Source organism: Pipra filicauda, unplaced genomic scaffold, assembly GCF_003945595.2.
Source record: "Pipra filicauda isolate LSUMZ 115617 unplaced genomic scaffold, ASM394559v2 scaffold30_size5312502_pilon, whole genome shotgun sequence".
Classification (NCBI taxonomy): Eukaryota; Metazoa; Chordata; class Aves; order Passeriformes; family Pipridae; genus Pipra; species Pipra filicauda.
This window is the reverse complement of record NW_024104432.1, coordinates 192346-213651: the sequence shown is the minus strand read 5'-3', so window position 1 is coordinate 213651 and position 21306 is coordinate 192346. Positions and strand designations below refer to the sequence as shown.

At 37.1% G+C, this 21306-nt stretch overlaps 1 protein-coding gene across 1 annotated transcript in view; it reads right to left on the bottom strand.

The window, feature by feature from the left end:
* Window positions 1-21306, bottom strand: part of LOC113983508 (GTP-binding protein Rit2) — an 86484-nt gene that overhangs the window by 29468 nt on the left and 35710 nt on the right. The window contains exon 2 of the mRNA XM_039383437.1: window positions 10871-10927. Within this exon, the coding sequence (XP_039239371.1) occupies window positions 10871-10927 (57 nt within the window). The remainder of the gene's footprint in view (window positions 1-10870; window positions 10928-21306) is intronic.

Genomic DNA, 21306 nt, shown 5'->3' with positions numbered 1-21306 from the left:
ATCATCCACCTCTAGAAAACCATGGCATGGATGTCTCTTTCAATTTCAAAACCCGTTTATCGAATATTTTTACTAATCATGATATACAAGGTATAGGTAAGCAGGTTTTTCCTATTTATGAGCTTCAACTCTCACTTCAGTTCCTTCATAGTTCATGTCTCTAATGATAATTATAATCACTGTATGTGGCTTTTGAAACTTATAGCAGAACCACTGGGCTAAGCCCACGGAGTGACTTTGCTGTTTACTCCACCTTCAGTCATCTAATTCCCAGGACCTTTGTATCTCCTCAGCTGCCACATAACATAACCACTTTAGCCCTAAGAACATTTGTGAGTGCTATTCATCTAACTAATGTGAGATGCAGATATTAGAGTTGAATAATCGTGCCCTAGAACTTTGTACACTTACGTCACGAATTAGAAACCACAACGTACATGTGACTTCACAGTGGTTTATAGTTCTTGCTAAACATATAAACTTCCCTTTCTTAACGTTGCCAGCCAGGTGAACACTTTGCTCATGCACAAAAGCAGTCAGGGTCTACAGACTGGGAGATGAGTTCCCCGGATTATATGAGGGGCTCAACCCAGTGAAAGTGTGTCAATGAAACTCTACTACAAGAGAGCAGAGAAGAACCTAAGAAGGAAATGTCTCAGTTTTCTGTGTTGGGTCAATGTTAGGGCATCCCTGGTGGTCTGAAAGGAGAATTGAAGAGCTCAGCCCCGAGAATAAACTCTTCTGCCAGAAGAAACACCTTTCAACCACTTTTGATGCTTTTGTCTATCAGATGGATCAGTGGATCAACACTGGGGGAAGTGAAGACTGTCGGATGGAGTCAAACCAAAACCAGCCATTGCTGAGCTAGAGGTATTCTGCCTGTATGAAGCTGATATGAAGAAAGAAATAGGCTATTTTGTGTAGAACAGACAAAAGTATTTTAACAATGGTTTCTATTCTGGGCTGACTCTATCTACATCCTACGTGTGGTAGATATAATTATGAAATAATTTTAATAAAACTGTTTCATTATTATCATTATTGTTACTATTACTATTATTAAAAAATATTACATCATATTGTCACATTAATAAGAAAAGTCTTTTTTCTTCCTTGTTCAGTTTTAATCTGATTAATCAGGGCTTAAGAAGAGCAACCAAAAGGTCACACTTCTATATACGTTTTGGTTATTTTTCTTATATTTATATTCTTATATTTAGCAGATACACAGGTAATTTCAGAGGTTTCTAGAAGAAATAGAATGGTAAAATATGACTGATGTTCCACTGACCCTTTACTCAGTAAAGAAGACAAGATGGCCAAGGCAATAATACATCTTACTTCTAACAAAAAGAAAGTTAATGGAGGACAGGAAATAACAAATATGAAGCATTTACAGTTGAGGGACATTGGTACTTCTTTTGCATGTGAACATGAAGCAAGCATAGATCTCTCATGACAACACATGGGAGAAACACTTTTCTCTCTTCCAGACATGGTAAGCAGCTGTTGGGCAGGGATGTCTGAGAAATAGATTCGGAGAATTGTAACACTACTCATAGCTGGACGCCAACTGGATTTAGGACCTTCACCACCACTCTTTGGGCCCGTCCATCTGCCAGTCTTTTATCCCTAATAAACAGAGTCATTCATCTGTTTTCTCACTTCCTAGAACAATGGAGAAAGGGAAGTCAGATCACTGGACAAATTATGATATAAGGTCATTCTGATTAGATAAATGCTCCAAAAGGGAATATGAAGAGGAGAGCCATAGAAAATAAAAAATCCATCAAATCTGTTTTCCTTTTTTGGGGATTGACCAATAACCCAAGGAATCACACACAATGGCACAGGTAATTATCACTATTAGTTTTGACAACAGAGATAGACTTGCAAAGGAATTTCAGCTAGTGGGCTGGTGTCTGAGAGTGACTCTGCATAAGATGGTCGACTTAGTTTTCATATGTCACCTGTCCAAGAAGTAAAATCATCTCTATCCTTCTCCTTCATTCCCTCTTATACCTCCATTTCCCCATACATGTTTCTACCATATACCCTTTGCCACTTTTTCAACCTGGAGGAATGTTTTTATCAAAGTTACTAAATTCCCTAACCTGGTAGACAATTATTATGCATTGGAGTGGCTTGGTTTTCTTCTGGAATACTGTTCAGTCATCCTGAAAATCTGTGTGATGAATACCAGAGAGCCAGTGAGGCTGGGAAAAGGGCAGAGATGAAGAGTGTCAGCACAGAATGAGTTGTTATATTTGGCTCATCTCATCTCACAAAACTACAGGCTATTTTAGAGCCCCAAGTGTCTGTTCCTAGCAGGTGATAGCTCATGTATCATTCCTTGTTCATGATTTAGGGTAAAGAATAGCTCTAGGTATTAATAGCTATGTAAGGATATTAATATCTATGTATATTAATATAACATTAATAGATATTTATAGCTCTAGACAGATAGCTCTACACTGGGTCTTTATACACTACTTCCTTCTCTGAGACCTCACAGCACAATGCAGACACTCATAGCTGTGCCTACTGTCTGGTATTTCTCAGCCTGAAGTGAATCTACTGCTGTGGTAAGTTTTCCAAGGGCATGTGAGATGGACATGGACAGGAAACAATATTGCCAAGACTAAACTGCCAGTCAAAATGCTCCTCAAGGAGGAGCTCAAAATGCTCTGATCAACCTCCAACCTTTGAGCAGGTGTTTGGTGACTTGATAGGGGAGATAGTGAGAACTAGAATAACATCACTCTGGGCTATCTACTCCCTCAAAAGACATTGACTGCATTTGCTTCTCTGTTATTGTTTATATCAGAGATACTAGTAAAGGAAAATTATTAGATTAAGCACTATTTCCTGAGTTTTTGAAAATGCTAAGTGACAAAGAGGCTTTCCCTGACATAAACAGCACTCAAATAATTGCATATGAGCAATTTTTGAGAAGACCTGAATGTGACAAATCAGTAATTGACGTTAAGTGTATGTCCAGGATTTTAAGGGTGATTCATCTTGAGCACAGACAGGAAAATGCAAGTGGTTGCTTTGGTAATTTCTTAAATGAAGCCTGCAAATTATTTAGGACTGAATAATTTTCTCACAAAAGCGAAGTCCAAAGAAAGAAAGTTTAACAATAGAGCAAAAGATTATGTATCTGATAACAAAGCATGTTTAGAATAGGACCAGTTTATTTCAAAAATAAGGAAAATAGTGAAAAATCAAAGCTCATAATGATCTGAGACTTCATCCAAGTTAGAAGAAATAGCTCAGACTGGAATACTGAAAGATTTTCCAGCTGTCATTAATGTGTTCATTAGAGGGAAAAATATCACCTCTTAAAAAATATTTCAAAGAAAAATGGGATTCTTTTTTCAGTCAAATTGTTTCCATCAGAGAGAGAAAGATCTTCTGTGTCATCTTCTCTGTCGCTTCAAACAATTTCTATTTCCTTTCATGGCAGGATAAAATAACAACACTAAGCAGAAGGTATTTTTTTTTCCTCATTGAAATCTAAACTAACTGAGCAGTTTCGGCACTCTTAATTTCTCAGGACTACTCCCTTCTTTTCTATTCATGGCTTATTTTACTGTGGGGAAACCCACACTATGAGACACATGACAGTGTTCTCCTTTCTTTAGCCACCAGTCTCACTCTGCATATTCCTCTCTTCACTGCAGAACTTCTCTCCAGATACTCTGAGTGGTATCCTGATGATCTGTGAAGGCTCTTGTTCTGACAAGCTGTTAGGGGAGGCACCACAATTCAGCTTCAGCCACCTACATTTGGAAAGCTACAAAATATGTGTCTACATGCAAGGTAGGTAGCTAAAATTTTCTTACACTTAAAGGAAGAGCAGATGCTATTCAGCTGCCCGTACGTAAGTCTTGATGTTTAATATGCTCTTGGGTACCTTGTCTGGCTTTCATTTACTGGACTAGAAGGGCTCTGGTGATCCACAGGTCCTATGTCACTCCCACAGGATGACAGATGTCAACAACACGTGACCTGTGGAAGATCTACAGCCTCCTGGATCATGATCCTAACAAAAGCAGGATACTGTAAGATGCAGAATCACTCACAGAATAATTTAGTTTGAAAAAAACCCTCAAGATCATCAAGTCCAACTGTTAACCCAGCGCTGTCAAACCAACCACTAACCATGGCCTTAAGTGCCACATATACGTAGGTTTTAAATCCCTCCAGGGATGAATACTCCACCATTTCCCTGGGCAACTCCGTCCTGTTCTTAACAACCCTTTCAGGAAAGAAATTTTCCTAACATCCAATCTAAACCTCCCCTGGAGCAAGTTGTGTCCATTTCCTTTTGTTCTGTTACTTGTTACTTGGAAGAAAATACCAACCCCCACCTGGCTACTGCCTCCTTTCAGGAGTTGTAGAGAGCAAGAAGGTGCCTCCTGAACCTCCTTTCATCCAAGCTGATCTCCCTCAGCTCCTTCAGCTGCTCCTCATCAGACTTGTGCTCCAGACCCTTGCCCAGTTCCGTTGCCCTTCTCTGGACACATTACAGAGCATCTGAAATGGCTCTTGCAACCCTTGATAAAGGAAGTGAGTAAAGACCTAAATCTCCACTCCTAAACCTGCCCGAGCCCCACAGAACTGGACCGTTCTGTAGTAATTCACATGCAGACATTTTAATTTATGTGTTTAAATGTTAGCCTTAGTCCTAAAAAGTAACCATAATCTCTGCTCTTCTTCACATATATAAGTCAAAATGCTTTATACCAAAAGTGACTATTAATCTCTTAATGTGATGTATAATGCAAATAATATCAACAGACAGGAAAACCAAAGCTAATAATAAAACACAGGTTGAAGAACACGGTTCAAATGCATACACCAGTATTTTTATATATTCTCTTTTTCTCATTTTAAATGATGATGAATATGAAGCACAAACACAGGCAATTTCACTATGTCTACACAATCAGTGTGAGAGAGATTTTGGAGACAAAATGATTATTTTATGTGAATTGTTTATCCCATCTCAGATAAGGCTAACAAATGTGTGGAGAATGATGAACGAAAGGTGGTTGTAACTATTTAGGTATTGGTTAGATGAATTAAATCAGAAAAAAATCCAAACAAACAAATAAAAAACCCAAACAATTTTAGGGCTCAAATCCAGTTGTGACTTGTTCAGTCCAACACAAAAATCTGATCTTCTATACAAAAAAGAGAATGAGAATTAATTTAAAGATGGAATATATGTATATGCATGTTTTAGGTAACAGTAGAAATGTTCTTGAAACTTTTTGTGCTCTAAATATAAATATGAATAGTACTTTTGTGTCAAGATGCCCCTTCTCTGATCTAGTAGATTTGTTCCACCTTTATCTTCTTTCATTTCTTATGTGTTTGTATTTCCCTCGTTTTATCCTTTTTCATTATTGTACCTTGAGAACAGACATAAAATTCCTTATAACACTGACATTTTTTGTTATGCCTTATATAACCGCAGAATATTTTAAGTCCCATTTTATTTTTTTTTTTCCTGAAATTCACCCACACATTTCCAGCATCTTATTAGAGATGAGTAAATGTATTTTATTTGATGCATTGGTGAATGCATTACTTTGTTAGGAAACCTCATGGAAATTCATGTGCTTAATGCTAGAGTGCCTCCCATCCCACACCCATTTCAATTAGAGTTTGACATTGACACAGCCTTAATGCCCTCAACTGCTCATTTGACACAATCTCATGCAGTGATATCTCACCAAAACAGGAAGCTGCTTTCGCATCTCGTTTGCATTATGTATTCATTTTAAGATTAGTCACATGGTTAATGAGCATCTTGGAGCCTGTCCAGTTTGCTGCACTATGTCATGCTTCTTTTCCTGACACTGTACTTGCATTAACTCTCTGTGATATTGCCAAAGACTGTGCAGAGTGCAAATTGCTCTTAGCCACTTGTTCCAGAAAATTATCATATCCACTGCCGCTTGGAATCTATTCCCATTGTTGACTAGAATTAAATATTAAATGTGTGCTGAAATAATTTCATTTTCACAAAGTGCTAACCTCTGAAATTTTCACACAGACAGTCTAATACTAATTTTGTCCTTCCTCTCCTCATTTACTTACAAAAATAATATGTTTCTATCTCAAAATTTTGAACTGCAATGTCTGTAGCAAGCCTAAAATATGGCCATTATTCCCACATTACCCTGAAGGAATGTTAAACTCAAAGTGACAGCATTAAAATGAGCACTTCAGGTAGTATTTAACTTTTTAGTCAGTGTTTAATCTGTATTTTAAATGAATACTGATACATTTATTTCTGTATTTTTGCGTATGCACATTTACTTCTGTCTATATATATTGTCTGCAGTCTGAGTTTCTCAAGATATTATCAACTTTTCCAAACTAAGACAAACAGCTAAAATAAAAAAAAGTTTCATACATCAGAAGGGAACATTTGTTACGATAATTTATCTGGATACCTTATGTCTGATCCACACTGTACAGATGATTTCTCTGAATAGGCACTTATTAGAACAAAAATACCCTATGTACTTACAAAACCAAACCAAAGCAAAAATAAAGGCACAAAAAAACCTTTATAGAACAAAAACCAACTACATCCCTCAAATAAATCCATAGCAATCTTTAAAAATCTTGCACTTTTGTGACATCACAACATCCAGTAAGTTCTTCAAAAGTGGAAGTACTTCTTTGATAAACTATAAATACAGAAAGAAAAATGTGTAAATAATTCTAAATCTATTTGTATATCTCTTTTAGAATCAAAATTAGCACATTTGAAGTGCACGTATGTATGAAATAAAAACCTGTAAGCATATGTATCCCATAATGCAGAAACTGAAATGTCCTTTTAGCAAAAAATTCTGCATCAGTTCACAGTAACAGCAGCTTCTTCTGATCAAGATGCTCTGTAATATTTCAGAAATATCGATGGATAACAGAAAAAAAAAAGTTACAAGTACAAAGAGCCATTATATTCCTTTTTGTGTATTTCTACTATATTGCTTAGAGATCCAAATCACCGTAGAAAAAGAAAACTCTAAAGCTTAAGTAACACAATGGTTGAAACACAATGGAGAAGGATGATAGGGAGAATCCATGTTCCTGAGGACTATCAAAAAAAGGTAAAAAATAATGCTCTGCATCTGTAAAGTCACATGATTATTACTGCAGAAGGTTTAGGTTAAATCCCTAGTGGTGTGTTTGGAGGGAAGTAGAATTTGGAAGGGGAAGCACATTTGGTAGCATGTTAAAGTGAAAGGACTCCTCTGCACTCTCTGGTCAGTAACATTAAGCGTTTTTTTACCATAGCCTCGTGGTACATTAGACAGTAAAAAAAAACCCTCAAACAACCAAACAAATTATTCTAATCCCTTTGTAAAGCTCACTGTCTTATCAGTTTATAGACGAAGCATAAAATGCAAATAAAATAAGGAGGAAGAACAAAGCCATCTAAAAACTTCAAGAAGCCAATTGTCTATGGGTATGCATCTGTAAAGCACGGTGTAGGTCAGGACACAAAATTTATTTATTATACAAAAAGAATCAAAATTCAGAACATTTTTTAGGATTGAGAGGATTTGAGCTTTTATGAAATGAAATCTGAAATCCAATTGGCATCCATCTGTTATTTAAATAAAAGAAAAAACTTTTGTAGATTCCTTGTTTCAGGCTTTTTATGTGTTCCTAACTGATTATACAAGACAGTTTCGTGGATCTTTTGTATGGACAGAATATTTTTTTTGGTTCTGCTTTTCAACTAGAATATCAAGCAGATTATATCAGTGTTAGGGTTATGTGCTTTGGAAATGGTTTATTGTCCCTTATATTTACATAGATACAAAACTATTTCACAGGAATCTACAGAAATGAGAAACAGTTGAAATTATTATTCTACTCCCATGTCTATGCTTAAAATGGGCAATGAAAAGTTAAAAAGATTATAAATATTTTGATAGCCCCTGGGTCATTGTCATCTTGTCCATAAAACTGAAAGTGATGGGCTTCTGGGATTACAAAGACAATGATGCTATTTGCAAAAACCCCTCCATTTCACAACCCCCACCCTATCCATTCGTATTAGGAGAGATTTTAGAAAAAGCTCCATCAAAGGCAAGGAGATACAGTATCAATTCTGTCAACACTACCTTCTTATAACTTGGGTAAATTGGCACAGTTAAGTAGCATAGTCACTGCCACCACAATGAGAATAGAATAGGTAGTGCAGGAATATCAGAAAAAAAATGGTAGGTATTTATTAGATTATTATGTCCACATGAAACAAAAGAAATAATAGACCTTGTCTTAAAGCTCAGCTGGAGAACTGTAAACTCGGTAGATTGGTTAACATTGGAAATCCGTGGATTATCATTTAAATACACCATGGAATTATTTTTTTGTTATTTCCAGGCAATATCACCCTCTCAGTGATTTCTACAGAAACCCTTGTTGATTTAAGATGCCCAAAGACAAATAAAGCTACAAGTAGGGAGAAGCAGTTATTTCCAAAGAAGAACAGAAAAACGTGGCACCAGTGTGCCCATTGATGTTCAGGACAGTCCATGAGTTCCATAAAGATACAAATTGCTGAGGAATGAAAGTGGCCCAAAATGTATGGCACAAAGGAAAGGCAATAAATTGATATCCAGAGGGATCGGTGACCTCAGACTGAGCTGAAAAGCTATGTTTAATTTTCTGCTTTACCACTCAACCAGTATGAATGCACATTTCATATGTAGACTGTTTTTATTTTTTTCATTCTTTCTGCACCATCTACTGCTGTGTTTACTGTGAGAAACAAAATTCTGACTAAATAGATCACTGTTCTGCTCTAAGATGATAACTTCCCCGTGACACAAAGCATCTGTTTGTGCCTAGCTCCTCATGACTTTTGAGGAACAACGTTTCCTCTGGTAACTCCTGCCATCAGCATAGTCTTCTCCCTAGCTGTGCTCATTTCAGACCACCTTATTTTTTTTAGCATGATGGTCTAAATAGTAAAAATATGCCTACCACTGGATATACAAAAACCCATGAGATTAATTCCGTTTGTTGAGACCAGGGACTCAAAAGTAGTAAAAAAAATCTCAACAGTATAAAGTTTTTTAGTATATTGACTTTTTAAAATCTATTAGTTTTTTATTACAGGTGTGATAACAAATGACACCTTCTGTTTTCATTTTTTTTGGTTTTACGTCCAATTTTGAGGAGTCATATCACAAATTTATCCAAGATGAAACACACATACCTGGCCCAAGGTTATGCTCTTCTGTTTACTACATTTTTTAGAGCACGAAAATTAATAAGCCTTTCTCAGGATGTCCTCAGCATGTTCTGAGAGACAAAAGTGCCAAACAGATAAAAACTTGCACTTCTGGTTCTGCCTCTAGCCAGCCGTGTGAGTTTGAATTCAGCATTTCATTTCTCTGTTCTCTATTTCCCTCTCTTCTCCTGTTTAGAGTGTTGGTTTTACCGAGTAGCAGCTCTCTCTTGCTCAAGGAGACCTTCATCCTGATTAGGTCCTCAAGGCATTCCCGCAGTAGGTACTTACAATGCATCACAAGCTTTCCTTCTCTTTATGATTATCTATTATTCATATTGTGGTGGTGTCTAGAGACCAATAAATTGAGATTATGACAAGATACAATATATGGATAAATACTGATGGCAGGTGGATAGGTCATATAATAAAGATGGGTGTAAGTACGTAGCTTAATGGTGCCAGTAACTAATAATGTTCTTCTTTTCCAATTAGATTTAATGATTATTATTTTTTTCCTGAGTGAAGCAAATGAATTTGCAGAAATTCTATAGTAGTTTTGCCTTCTTTAGAGTTGACACATCGTATTTTACAATTTTTTTGGACAGTTTTAAAATTACTGGTGGCATGAAGAGTTTATGCATTTTCGATCATTATAAAAATTAACATCCAGGAAAATGGATGTTAAAATAAAAAGAAATACTGCCATTAGATGATCTGTTTAGCAACACAGTAATATTGTAGGGGTTAAATCTGAGTTTGAAATATTTGAAAAGTTCAAAGAAAACAAAAATTTGTTTTGGATGACAGAGTTGGAATATTTTTATTTTTTTTCCTTATGCAATTTTTGTAAATGTTGATGTTTTTTGGTGACTTTCCCACATATTGAGCCCAGACTCTTGCCATCTTCTGCCTATTATAACTAAATATTACATGTAGATAGTACCCATAAATGCAAGGACTTTTTTATTATAAGTAAAGCTAAGTAATAAAGACATTTAAATGAATAAACATGCAGTTCTGACAACTGGTCAGCATTTAAAGTATATTTCAGTGTATTATAGATTAATGTGAATAATTTTTATTATCAAAGTTTATAAAATGGGTAGGTAGACTCAATGAAGTTTACCTGAGGATGGAATCCCAGAGCACAACTCTAGTGTGTTGAATTGAGTACTCACTTGACGTCTCTAGGGAAGTCCGACTAAGACTTTATTGTGGAAAATAGTACTAAAATAATAAAACTTAAAAACCCAAAACACTCCAGACCGGGGTTTTTACATTATTTTAGTATTTTGAAAGTTTGTTTTCTATTTTACTGTATTTTTTTCATATTCTGTGATTATAGTAGCACAAGTAACACAATAACAGTTACAGCACATGAATCCACAACTCTCTTGTTGAAAGATTTTGTGCAAAATACCTATGATAATACCATGACACGGTTTAATTGTCATCAAAAAATTAATCTGTAATCTAAAGTTTGCAAATCTTGTTTCTATCTAAGGGTTATTTAAGAGCAGCCTCTCACTGTCTGACAATCTCAAACAGGCAGAGAGATTGAAAGGGGTGAAGGAGAGAATAATCTCTACTCACCTATAGTTGGGTCATGATAGTCAGGGAACCGATGGCTTATGAACTGCATTGTCATCGCTGGAGAGAGAAAGACAGAGGGAAGAAAAAAGAATGATATATTTAGATAGATATGGGGGAATGAACAAGCAGATAATTCACTCATCCAAGTATCAGCTCAGAAAGTGAGTCCAAAGTTTGTTTTATGTCTACTTCTGCAACAATGCAGTGGTATTACAGTGATGACAGAGAACTAATAAATGGAGAAAAATATGAATCAAACTTTTTTATTTTTCTTAATTTCTTCCTTTTTAAGTTTCATTATATCAATTTCTGTATTAAAATGTTAAATCTTATCAGTACTTGGTAAATACTGATAATTGGATATTGCATATGTATGAAAATTGCCATTACAAAAACCTAAAATATTATTTACAAAGCTGATTTATAAACTTTTCATAGTGCTACAAAATGCTACTGACTACAGTGCCTGATTTGATTTCTACTCTATTTAGGAATTCATTACACTTGATGCAACAGATGAAGACTTTTAACACCTTTCTTCTGAAGAGATTTTTTATTCCTGAATATTACCTGCTCTCAGAAATTTTGGGAAAGTTACATGAGACTGCAGGAAAACTGCGTTCTATCATTTTGAAAAGGTGACATGGTGAAAGTGAAGTTCCAATCTATGTAGAAAAACACAAACTTTCATATCCTGTTCACCATATCCTTTCCACCATATCCTGTACAACGTGACATTAGAAGTTCATTGATTCTGAATAACCATGAAAGGAAATTTGGCTACTCAGTGACCACGGTAATATCATCAGTAATCAAAACAATCTGAGAGGTTATGTTATCTTTGTTTTTTTTCTCAGGAGTTTAAATTTCAGGCCATTGGAAAAAGAAATATATCTACCAAACACAGAAAACTGTGAAAAAAACATTTTCAAAATTGAAATCAGTGAATTCTAATTAAATGGGGGGGATGGGAAGGGCTAAACAGAATTTTAAAAATATTACTTGATTTTTAAGCCAATTTTTTTCTTTTTCCTTTTTTTTTATACCAGCATTAAAATTTCTCTATAGCTACTAAATGGATATTAGCTTAAAAAAGTATTCCACCTGAAAGATAATTATTAGTCAAAACACATCAAATCCAACATGAGATTTGGTCTTTTGCTTTGACCGTCTCAGCTACTTTCAAAATCAGAAGTTTTGAACAAGAGATGAGACATTTTAAAAAATCTGTGCATAAATACACCCATTTTTTGGAGAGTGTTGTTTTATTTTAATGTTTACCTTCCTCATATTTTTAAGAAACAGGGCTTAAGGAGATAGTTTTGTGAAATGATACAGACAAGGAGTATTAAACATTTATTACCATGTTAATAAATTATTGCATCTTTAGTGTAGACAAATATAAATGCTAAGAAGCAGCATTATAAATTCATAGTTACCCAGAGAGGGTAACTGTGTAAGAAAAAGCTCATTCAGTCTATACATATTATAGGGGAATAAATCTACGTGCAGTGACACTCATGTCTTCTATATTATCTGTTGTCAGATGCATTACTTTTAAGTACTGTGCATGTTTGGACACTTTTATTTCCAGGACACCTGGTTTTTTTTTCTAGTCATGACAGATTTTTAGGCACCTCCATCTGATTACTGCTAGTGGTTCATGAAGAATGAATTTATGTCTAATGTAATCTGCCTACTTTGGTCTTAGAAGCTGAGGCAGCTAGCAGAAATGCTCTTCGTATGGTTCATGCCTACACTTTTCCAGCTTTCTGAGGCCATGTACCACAGATGAATTCAATTTGTTTCACTACCAGCTGCTTTTTCTTGCCAAGCATTCTTTTTTTTTTTTTTTAAAAAAAAAAAAACAACAAACCAACACAAAACCCCAAACTACTCTATATCTAATCTCTTTCTCTTTCCTTTTGGAGCTGTGCCTGTGTCACAAAATCTGTTGTTACCACTCAAACAGAGGAAAGCCAGAACTCACAGTAAACATTTTTCCTCTCTCCTGAGGCAGCCCCAAATCAATACGTCATTTATATCCTCATCAAATCCACAGGAACTGAGAGGGCTGAAATAATTTGAAAGCATATTGTATTAAACACTAAATTTTCTACTGCAATGTGCAAAAGTGGAAGAGTTCAAAAGGCATGTGGATGTGACACCTGGGGACACGGTTTAGTGGAGGCCTTGGCAGTGCTGGGTTAATAGTTGGACTTGATCTTAGAGATCTTGCCAATCTAAATGGCTCTATGATTCTATGATTATATATAAATTTAATCTGAAGAGGCATAGAATTTGAGAAAGGTTTTCAGGAAAGTATTCTAAGTAATGAAATGAGAATTCCTCACAGTCATCTGGCCAGGACAATGGTGAATAAAACTTCCTTTTCCATACCTTTTGTCCCTCAACTTCTTCCACAACAGTCCTTTGCCAAAGGCTCCTCCTAATCAAAGGAAGTTCTTTGGCCTCTTCAGTCCTTATCACCTCTTGCACAGGGATTTACTGCCCTTTCCCAGAAAAAGGATTCAGAAGGAATTGAGGGACACTGATTTTTTTTTTTTTTAATCATTTAATTACAATGTAAAATAAGGAAACTGGGGTATAAGCAGTGGGAATTACAGCCCATCTTCCCTTGTGTGTTCTTTAAAATAAGACTTTGCATTTTCTGTTAAACCCTACTGCATAAGAGTGCAGCAAGTATTTTCAGAGCAGCTGTGACCGGACACCTCCTCTAAGGGAAAAGAACAACCAGTTTTTGGCTACAAAAAATCGTGCTGCAATAGATTTTCTCCTTCTAGTAAATGGCCATGGGTGTCAGGAGTTTGAAGGCCTCTGCTGCCTCAACTTCTCTGATCACTCCCAATCTATCCACTCCCAGATTAATCAGCTTAAATCCTTAGTTCATGAAATCAAGCAAGCTAATCCTCTGACTTTTGATGATTTTTTCAGCTGGCTACCCTTCAAAGGCCTCTCTTCCACTATTAAGAAAATTATTGTAGTTATCGTACTAGTACTCTCTGTAGTGTTTCTCTTTATGTGTGTCTTTCCGTGTTTCCTCAGTTGTGCCACAACCTCTCAATCATTAAAAGCATATCCAGCTTTAGAAGACAAAAAACGAGGAGATGTGGCAATGAATTTGCCATATACAGTATGGAAAAAGTCCTGCCAGAAATGGACTGGTGAGGAAAACAGCTCAAACCCTATGGAAACAGAAGCTTTTACTGTAGTTTAAACATGTCTCAACATGTTTGTGTATTTTCTGCAGTGTCACTGTATCCCTCTCCCAAACACCCCCTGTTAAGCTATTGTCTCCCATACAAGGTGTCCTGGGAAGATGTCCCGAGGCGTCCCATTGGTCCTTTGTTTAACCCTTTCCTATTGGCTGTTGACCCCTTACCTGATGGTTTCTTTTGTGTGACCCTGAACTTGTGATTGGTCCCCTTTGACCTTCCTAAAAGCCTTATAAACCCCAACCCCACAATAAACTTCCTCTTTCGTCCGTCCCTCCCAGGTGGTCTGTGTGTGCTCCTTGCGGGGTCACCAGGCCACGTGCAGGGGTGGGGGGAAGGGCATTCACCTCGCAGGCAATGGGGCTGGAAGCATAAGGCCTGGAGGTCTCCCCCTTATCCCTCAATTCGCCGTACTTTATTCCACGAGGATGGAGGACAAAGAAGTCTCAAAACATCAGGTCCGTTGTACAAAACCAGTTGAGTCCAGTTGTACCTAGTATTCCACAGACTTGGTTGCTGGATGGGTAGAAATTAGTCCCGGATGAGGGTCAGAAGTTCGTGGAATGCTTCCCAGAGGAAAAGAACATTCAATCACCACTGGCATGAAATCACACAGCTCAGCTGGAGCCTTGGGAATTAGACCTGCTTATAACCTGCCCTATCTGGGCTGTCCAGCAGGAGACCTGCCTCAGCTGGAATATGCTGGCTTCTTCATTGGTACTAACATCAGCTCCAAATTAATTTTCCAGAGTGAATTAATTTTGAAAACTAATACAAAAATGGTATCAGTATTTCATGGTGCTTGATGAAAACACTCTCCTTGGTTCCTTGGGTTTTCCTCATCATCTTCTTTTCCATGTAAATTAACAAATCCAAGCTGACATTTGGATACTTTTGCGACCATTTTCCTCTGAAAATCTAGATAATACTGCAACAAATTCATACAGAATTTGGGACTCTTAACTCTAATTTATGCCACACACAAAGCACTGTATCAAAATGTGTCTTTAAAGCAGGACATGAAAACAGCATAAATTGATAAGACTGATATTTGAATAAATGTATATAAATGTAAAAGTAATATAAGGTAAGAAATGGTTAAAAAAACCAAACCCTTTTAATCCATAGCAGATATTGTGACACATTTTGAATTGCAAGTTGCCTGAAAATTTTTAATGAATATTTTATGACAGTGTGAAAATCATTTCATTTAAATGGGACATGTACATCACACAGCAGCTATGATAAGTAAAAGGATCATTGTTTCAGATGAACAGTGTCTTCTTTATATCCATCTGTGGCTAAGCAAGTGCAGGTTGTCTCATCTGAATAAATATAAGCCTCATATGCATGAGTAACTATGCAACTTTAAAGTTCTCTTGTGTTTTTAAAACAAGAAATGGATTCAGGTCCTGCATTCAATTTTTATTGTTTCCATACTTGCTTATCTAGTGTTCATTAGCTATCTTGAAAGGTATACATGTTACCTATGTTGGCACTGAAATATATGTATTTTCTATGAATAATAAACTTAGTCTTGTCTTCTAGTTTCAATATAATTCCTAAATCCTTCCTAATAATATTTTATTTACCCCTGAGTAGGAAATGCCACGCTTAAAAAAAGGCTGATGTTGTATTATTTATTCTGAAGTATGCTTTTGATCAGTGCAAAAATACTAAATTTCGTGTAAAGAAGGTACTAACTTTGAAGAATACATATGTTTGAGTGGGCTCACAAGACAATAGCAAAAGTTCTTTGAAACTCCTGCCGCTGTGAGAGCAGAGAGAATAGAATCCCAACGTCCTTCTAATTTGTTCTAAGTTTGATTTATACCAACAACTTTAAAAGCAATCCTATACTTATTTTTCAAGGTTGGAGAGTATGTTGCAAGCTTACACAATATTCTTTATGGTAATTGTATCCCTCATGTGAATATCTCATCCTGACCTTCTTCTCCCTCTTTATTGACCCAAGAACTTCCACATATCCATGTTCTTATGGGTGCTGCTGCAATACTATAACAAACCCATTTCTGAAAGAATCTTTACCACCATCACAAAATCCTACACTTGAAATAGTCTAACAAAATTATCATTGTAACTGCAACTCATGGGTCAGTGATTCCATATGGTTGGTTCATACCATTTTAATTTAGATCCACTCTTCCAATGAATTTTTAACTTGTGTTTTTGTAAATATTGAAGTTTTAATGAGACTGGCAGAGAAGATGGATTTTAAAAAAAAATATAATATGGTAAGGTCAGTGGATTTGATCATGAAGTTCATGATCATATAGCTCATTAAGTTTTTGAGGTTTAGTTCCTGAAGTTCATGAGCATATACATATTATTAGCATAAAGAAGGTGGCAAAGAAAGTACAGAGTCTAAAACAGAAGAGTAGATCCTATTGACAAAGTATGAACCAGAGGCACTGGCATGGAAAAAGAAGGGATAAATATGCTTTATTTAAAAATTTAAGAAGTAACCTTGCCTTTATCTATCTATTTATAAAACTTTCTAAAAATGTGGTCAGGGCATGTTGAACATACCTGATTTTATTATTTTCATGAAGTGTTTGTATACCACTAAATACGTAAAAATGTTATGATATAATAATCTATTTCAGCAACCAGACAAGCATTACATTGCTACTATTTAATCTCTGAAATTCTGGACCATTTGAACAGTTCTTGTCTTTCTGATGGTTTCATACCCACAAGATCTTAGGTATCATCTTCTAAAACCTGATCTTTTCAAAAGCTCATGCCTGGAGACTGGAATGTTGACTTCTGCTTCATTAGCTTGGAAAAAAATTTCTGTTTCATTAGCTTGGAAAAAATTACAAAGACCCTTATAACTAACTCTGAATTTTTAGATTGACTCCTCAAATAAAAAGTTATTTGCAATCATTCTTCTGCCCACCGAATCTTTACCAATAGAATTCGTAATAGCAAAACATTTTCTGTAACACAATCTCCTACATAGTTTAGGACAGTTTTTACCCACTTTTTTTGCTAAAGTGGTGGGTGTTTTTTTCATTTATTGAAGCTGAAGACCACAACAAAGACCAGAACAAAAATCAACACACAAAACCCCAATACATATAAATTTTAACCAGAAAAAAACCCTCAAGTTACTAGGACAGCCAGAACAGAAACAGGAAACTCTTCCTTATCCACTGAACCACTACAAATGGATCCATCCACTAGCTTGGGTTGACTTGGTCATAGCTGTATCAAAAGCAATGTGACCAGCAGGGCAAAGGAGAGAATTCTCCCACTCTACTGTGGTCATCTGAGACACCACATGGAACACTGTGGTTGCATCCAACCCAAACCATTTTGTATTTCCATGATGATGTGAAAGCACTGCTCAGGCTTCCATGGTTCCACGAAAAATTATTTCCTTCACCTCCAAGGCCTACCCATCTTCTATTTGCTTTTGTCAGTTCTGGCATTCCCTGTCTTACATTCCGTTTCCTCACTGGGAATCCACACTTGTTTGCCAGGAAGGGCACAGTCTGTCTTTCCATCCAGAGTCCCAAACATCTCTCTCATTTTCTTGTTAAAAAGCATAGCACATAAAAATACAGGGAAAACATATTAATGTAAGTATAAAGAGAAAAACAAAGTTAAGATAAGCCAAATATTAGCATTTATAGTAACTGAAATAAGGGAGCTAGTTTTGTTCTTCATATTCTGGAACTAGAGAAAGGCTTGTTAACATAGTTTTGTGATGTTTATCACTGTAAAGTAAGAGCAGACTGTAACCAAAATGGGTTGGAGTTAGTGGTGACAGAGCAAAGCAGAAAACAGCTTTCTTTGGAGAATATTCACAGTTTTATAATTCCTCTTCTTGCATCAGAATGAAACAAAGGACTTGATGCAGAAATGTATATGTTGAGGCAATATGTGCCCCAAGAGTAAAAAAAAAAGCAGACAAGTAGAATAAAAGCCTCAGAAAGAAAAGATAGAAAAAACAATCTTTTGTTTTAATACTCATCTTGAATGAACAAATAAAAATCACTAATCTTAGAGAATCTTTCAACCTGCTCTTTCTTACAAGTGTTAGATGTAAAGATATGAGTTCTCACTATTTCCCTTCAAGGAATCATTAGTGGAACAAGGGTATTTAGTAGGTACTGGTTACATCTTTCCAGTATAGACTGAAGTTTGAACAGACAAACTGTGCAAAAATTCATCCTAGACTTGAGAAACTTTCAGGAAAAACTTAATTCAGCAAAAGTACTCCCACTGCAGAAAAGTTTCACTCATTCTGAATCAGCATGTTCTAGTGAAAAATGGCTGTACTAAAAACTTCTGTCTACCATTAATATCTACATCCAAACTCAGCTCCTCGTGCACTATTGGAAGGCAGAACAGAGTGTGTTGTAAAATTTATGCTAAAAAATCCGTTTGGTATTTAAGGAAATAGGGAAGTAGATGAGAGTTGCATTTATTTCCCATATAAGAGACATCATCATAATGTGATACAAATTAACAATAATGACAAGGTAGATTGCTACCACTTATGAATCATTTCTTCTGTAGTATATCCCTGATCCCTTCCCGAAAAATCTCCCACAAAAATACTGAACATTCCCTATCCTTCTTAGCTTATGTGCCATGACAAGATGCATTAATAAACAGAAATGACTGCTGGTAAATGCTGCCATTAGTGCATTTACCCACTGTGTTTCTTCCATCAAGTTAAAATCAGAGAGAAAACTTAATGTGTCTTCTATGGCTCTTCAGTTAGAAAATCCAGTGGCAACTTCAGCCTTCCATTAGTGAGCAATCCAAAATGTAATGACATAAAAAGGTTTTAAACCAGGCTCCAAGATAATGTGAATTTTAAACCAGAATGCATTAAATAAAGCAAGAAAGATTCAATTTTCACATATTACTGTGGAGAAGAATAGAGCCAATCTTGAAGCATTGCAAATAGGCACGTTTCAATTAAAGTCAATGGATAAATCTCCTCATTTTACAAAGGGAGTACAGCAAACAGGAGAGAAATATAGGGTAGTTCTTAATATGAGTGGGCCCTGGCTTGCAGCTACCAGCCTCAAGTATCATTAGCTCACTGAGAAAAAGACTTTCAAGAAAGGATAAAGTCGTTTCATTTGATGGGAAAAAAAAAAACTCTCAGAAACCACATTTATTTCTCTCCCTTTTTTTAACTGTTGACATGTTTCCATGTAATGATAACTTGAGAGGTTCAGATGTGGTTTACTGCTGTTTCAGGTAGTGGTAAATTGACATTGTTTGCGGGTTTCCTAACATAAACTAGTGGTTAGCTCCTGTGATACCTTCCATGTTAAATTACACCCCATACATCAAACAGTGATGAATTGGCAGTGACAGCAGCTGTATTTTCTTGTGAGTGGGAGAACAGCTGCTGTTCTGTAATGTGGTACCAACTTTTCTGTACATCAAACCTGTGGTCTGGAAAATTGATGACACATCAAAAGAGGAGGATACAACTCTTCCATTTAATCACCCACAGAAGTCTTATTCAGGGTTAAAATAGAGCCCAGTTTTCATTTATTCTTTCCTTATCAATGCTACATTTTCTCAATACGTCAGTTACACTGAAAAGAGAATAACATCCAGATTCACAGATGCTGTTGGCACCCAGTTCCCTTTCACTAAACAGGATTTAAGTGCTTATCTGTCCATGCTGATCTGAACAACAACCTTTTGTCTCTCTCTCAAAAAATCGTATGTCTTTTTAAAATTTTGTAGAATCATACAATCATTTAAGTTGGAAAAGCCATCTTACTTCATCGACTCCATCTGTTCCCCTTCACTACCAAGGTCACCGCTAACCCCTGTCTCCAAGTGCCACATCTACATGCCTTCAAATTCCTCCAGAGACGGTGACTCCACCACTGCCCTGGGCAGTCTGTGCCAGGGCTGGACAACCCTTTCAGTGAAGAATTTTTTCCTGATATCCAATCTAAGAACCAGCTGGAGTGCCGGGCCCAGAGAGTGGTGGTGAATGGTGCTGATCCCAGTTGGTTGCCAGTCACTAGTGGTGTTCCCCAGGAATCAGTGTTGGGCCCAGTTCTCTTTAATATCTTTATTGGTGGTTTAGATGAGGAGATCGAGTCCATCATCAGCAAATTTGCAGATGACACCAAGCTGGGGGGGAGCATCAATCAGCTGGAAGGCAGGAGGGCTCTGCAGAGGGACCTGGATAGGTTGGAGAGTTGGGCTGATTCCAACGGGATGAGGTTCAACAAGACCAAGTGCCAGGTCCTGCACTTTGGCCACAACAACCCCCTGCAGTGCTACAGGCTGGGCACAGAGTGGCTGGAAAGCAGCCAGGCAGGAAGGGACCTGGGAGTGTGGATTGACAGGAAGCTGAACATGAGCCAGCAGTGTGCTCAGGTGGCCAAGTAGGCAAATGGATCCTGGCCTGTATCAGGAACAGTGTGGCCAGCAGGACCAGGGAAGTGATTCTTCCCCTGTACTCAGCACTGGTGAGGCCACCCCTGGAGTGCTGTGTCCAGTTCTGGGCCCTCAGTTCAGGAAGGACATTGAGGGGCTGGAGCAGGTCCAGGGAAGAGCAACGAGGCTGGGGAAGGGACTTGAGCACAAGTCCTATGAGGAGAGGCTGAGGGAGCTGGGGTTGTTCAGCCTGGAGAAGAGGAGGCTCAGGGGAGACCTCCTCACTCTCTACAACTCCCTGAAAGGAGGTTGTAGCCAGGTGGGGGTTGGTCTCTTTTCCCAGGCAGCTCTCAGTAAGACAAGAGGGCATGATCTTAAGCTGTGCCAGGGGAGGTCTAGGTTGGATATCAGGAAGAAATTCTTTACAGAGAGGATAATCAGGCACTGGAATGGGCTGCCCAGGGAAGTGGTGGATTTTCTGTCCCTGGAGGTTTTTAAGATGAGACTGGATGTGGCATCAGTGTCATAGTCTAGTAGCCACGGTGGTAGTGGATCAAGGGTTGGACTTGATGATCTCAGAGGTCCCTTCCAACCTGGCTGATTCTATGATTCTATGACTGTAAATCTTCCCCAGCACAACATGAGGCTGTTTCTTCTCAGCCTGTAACTTGTTACCTGTAAGAAGAGACTGAAACACACCCAGCCACAACTTCCTTTCAGGTGGTTGTGGATAGTGATGGTTATTGTTGATGACTAAAGTAATGATCTCGTTTCCTGCTGCTGAATGAACTTTCATTGCAATGA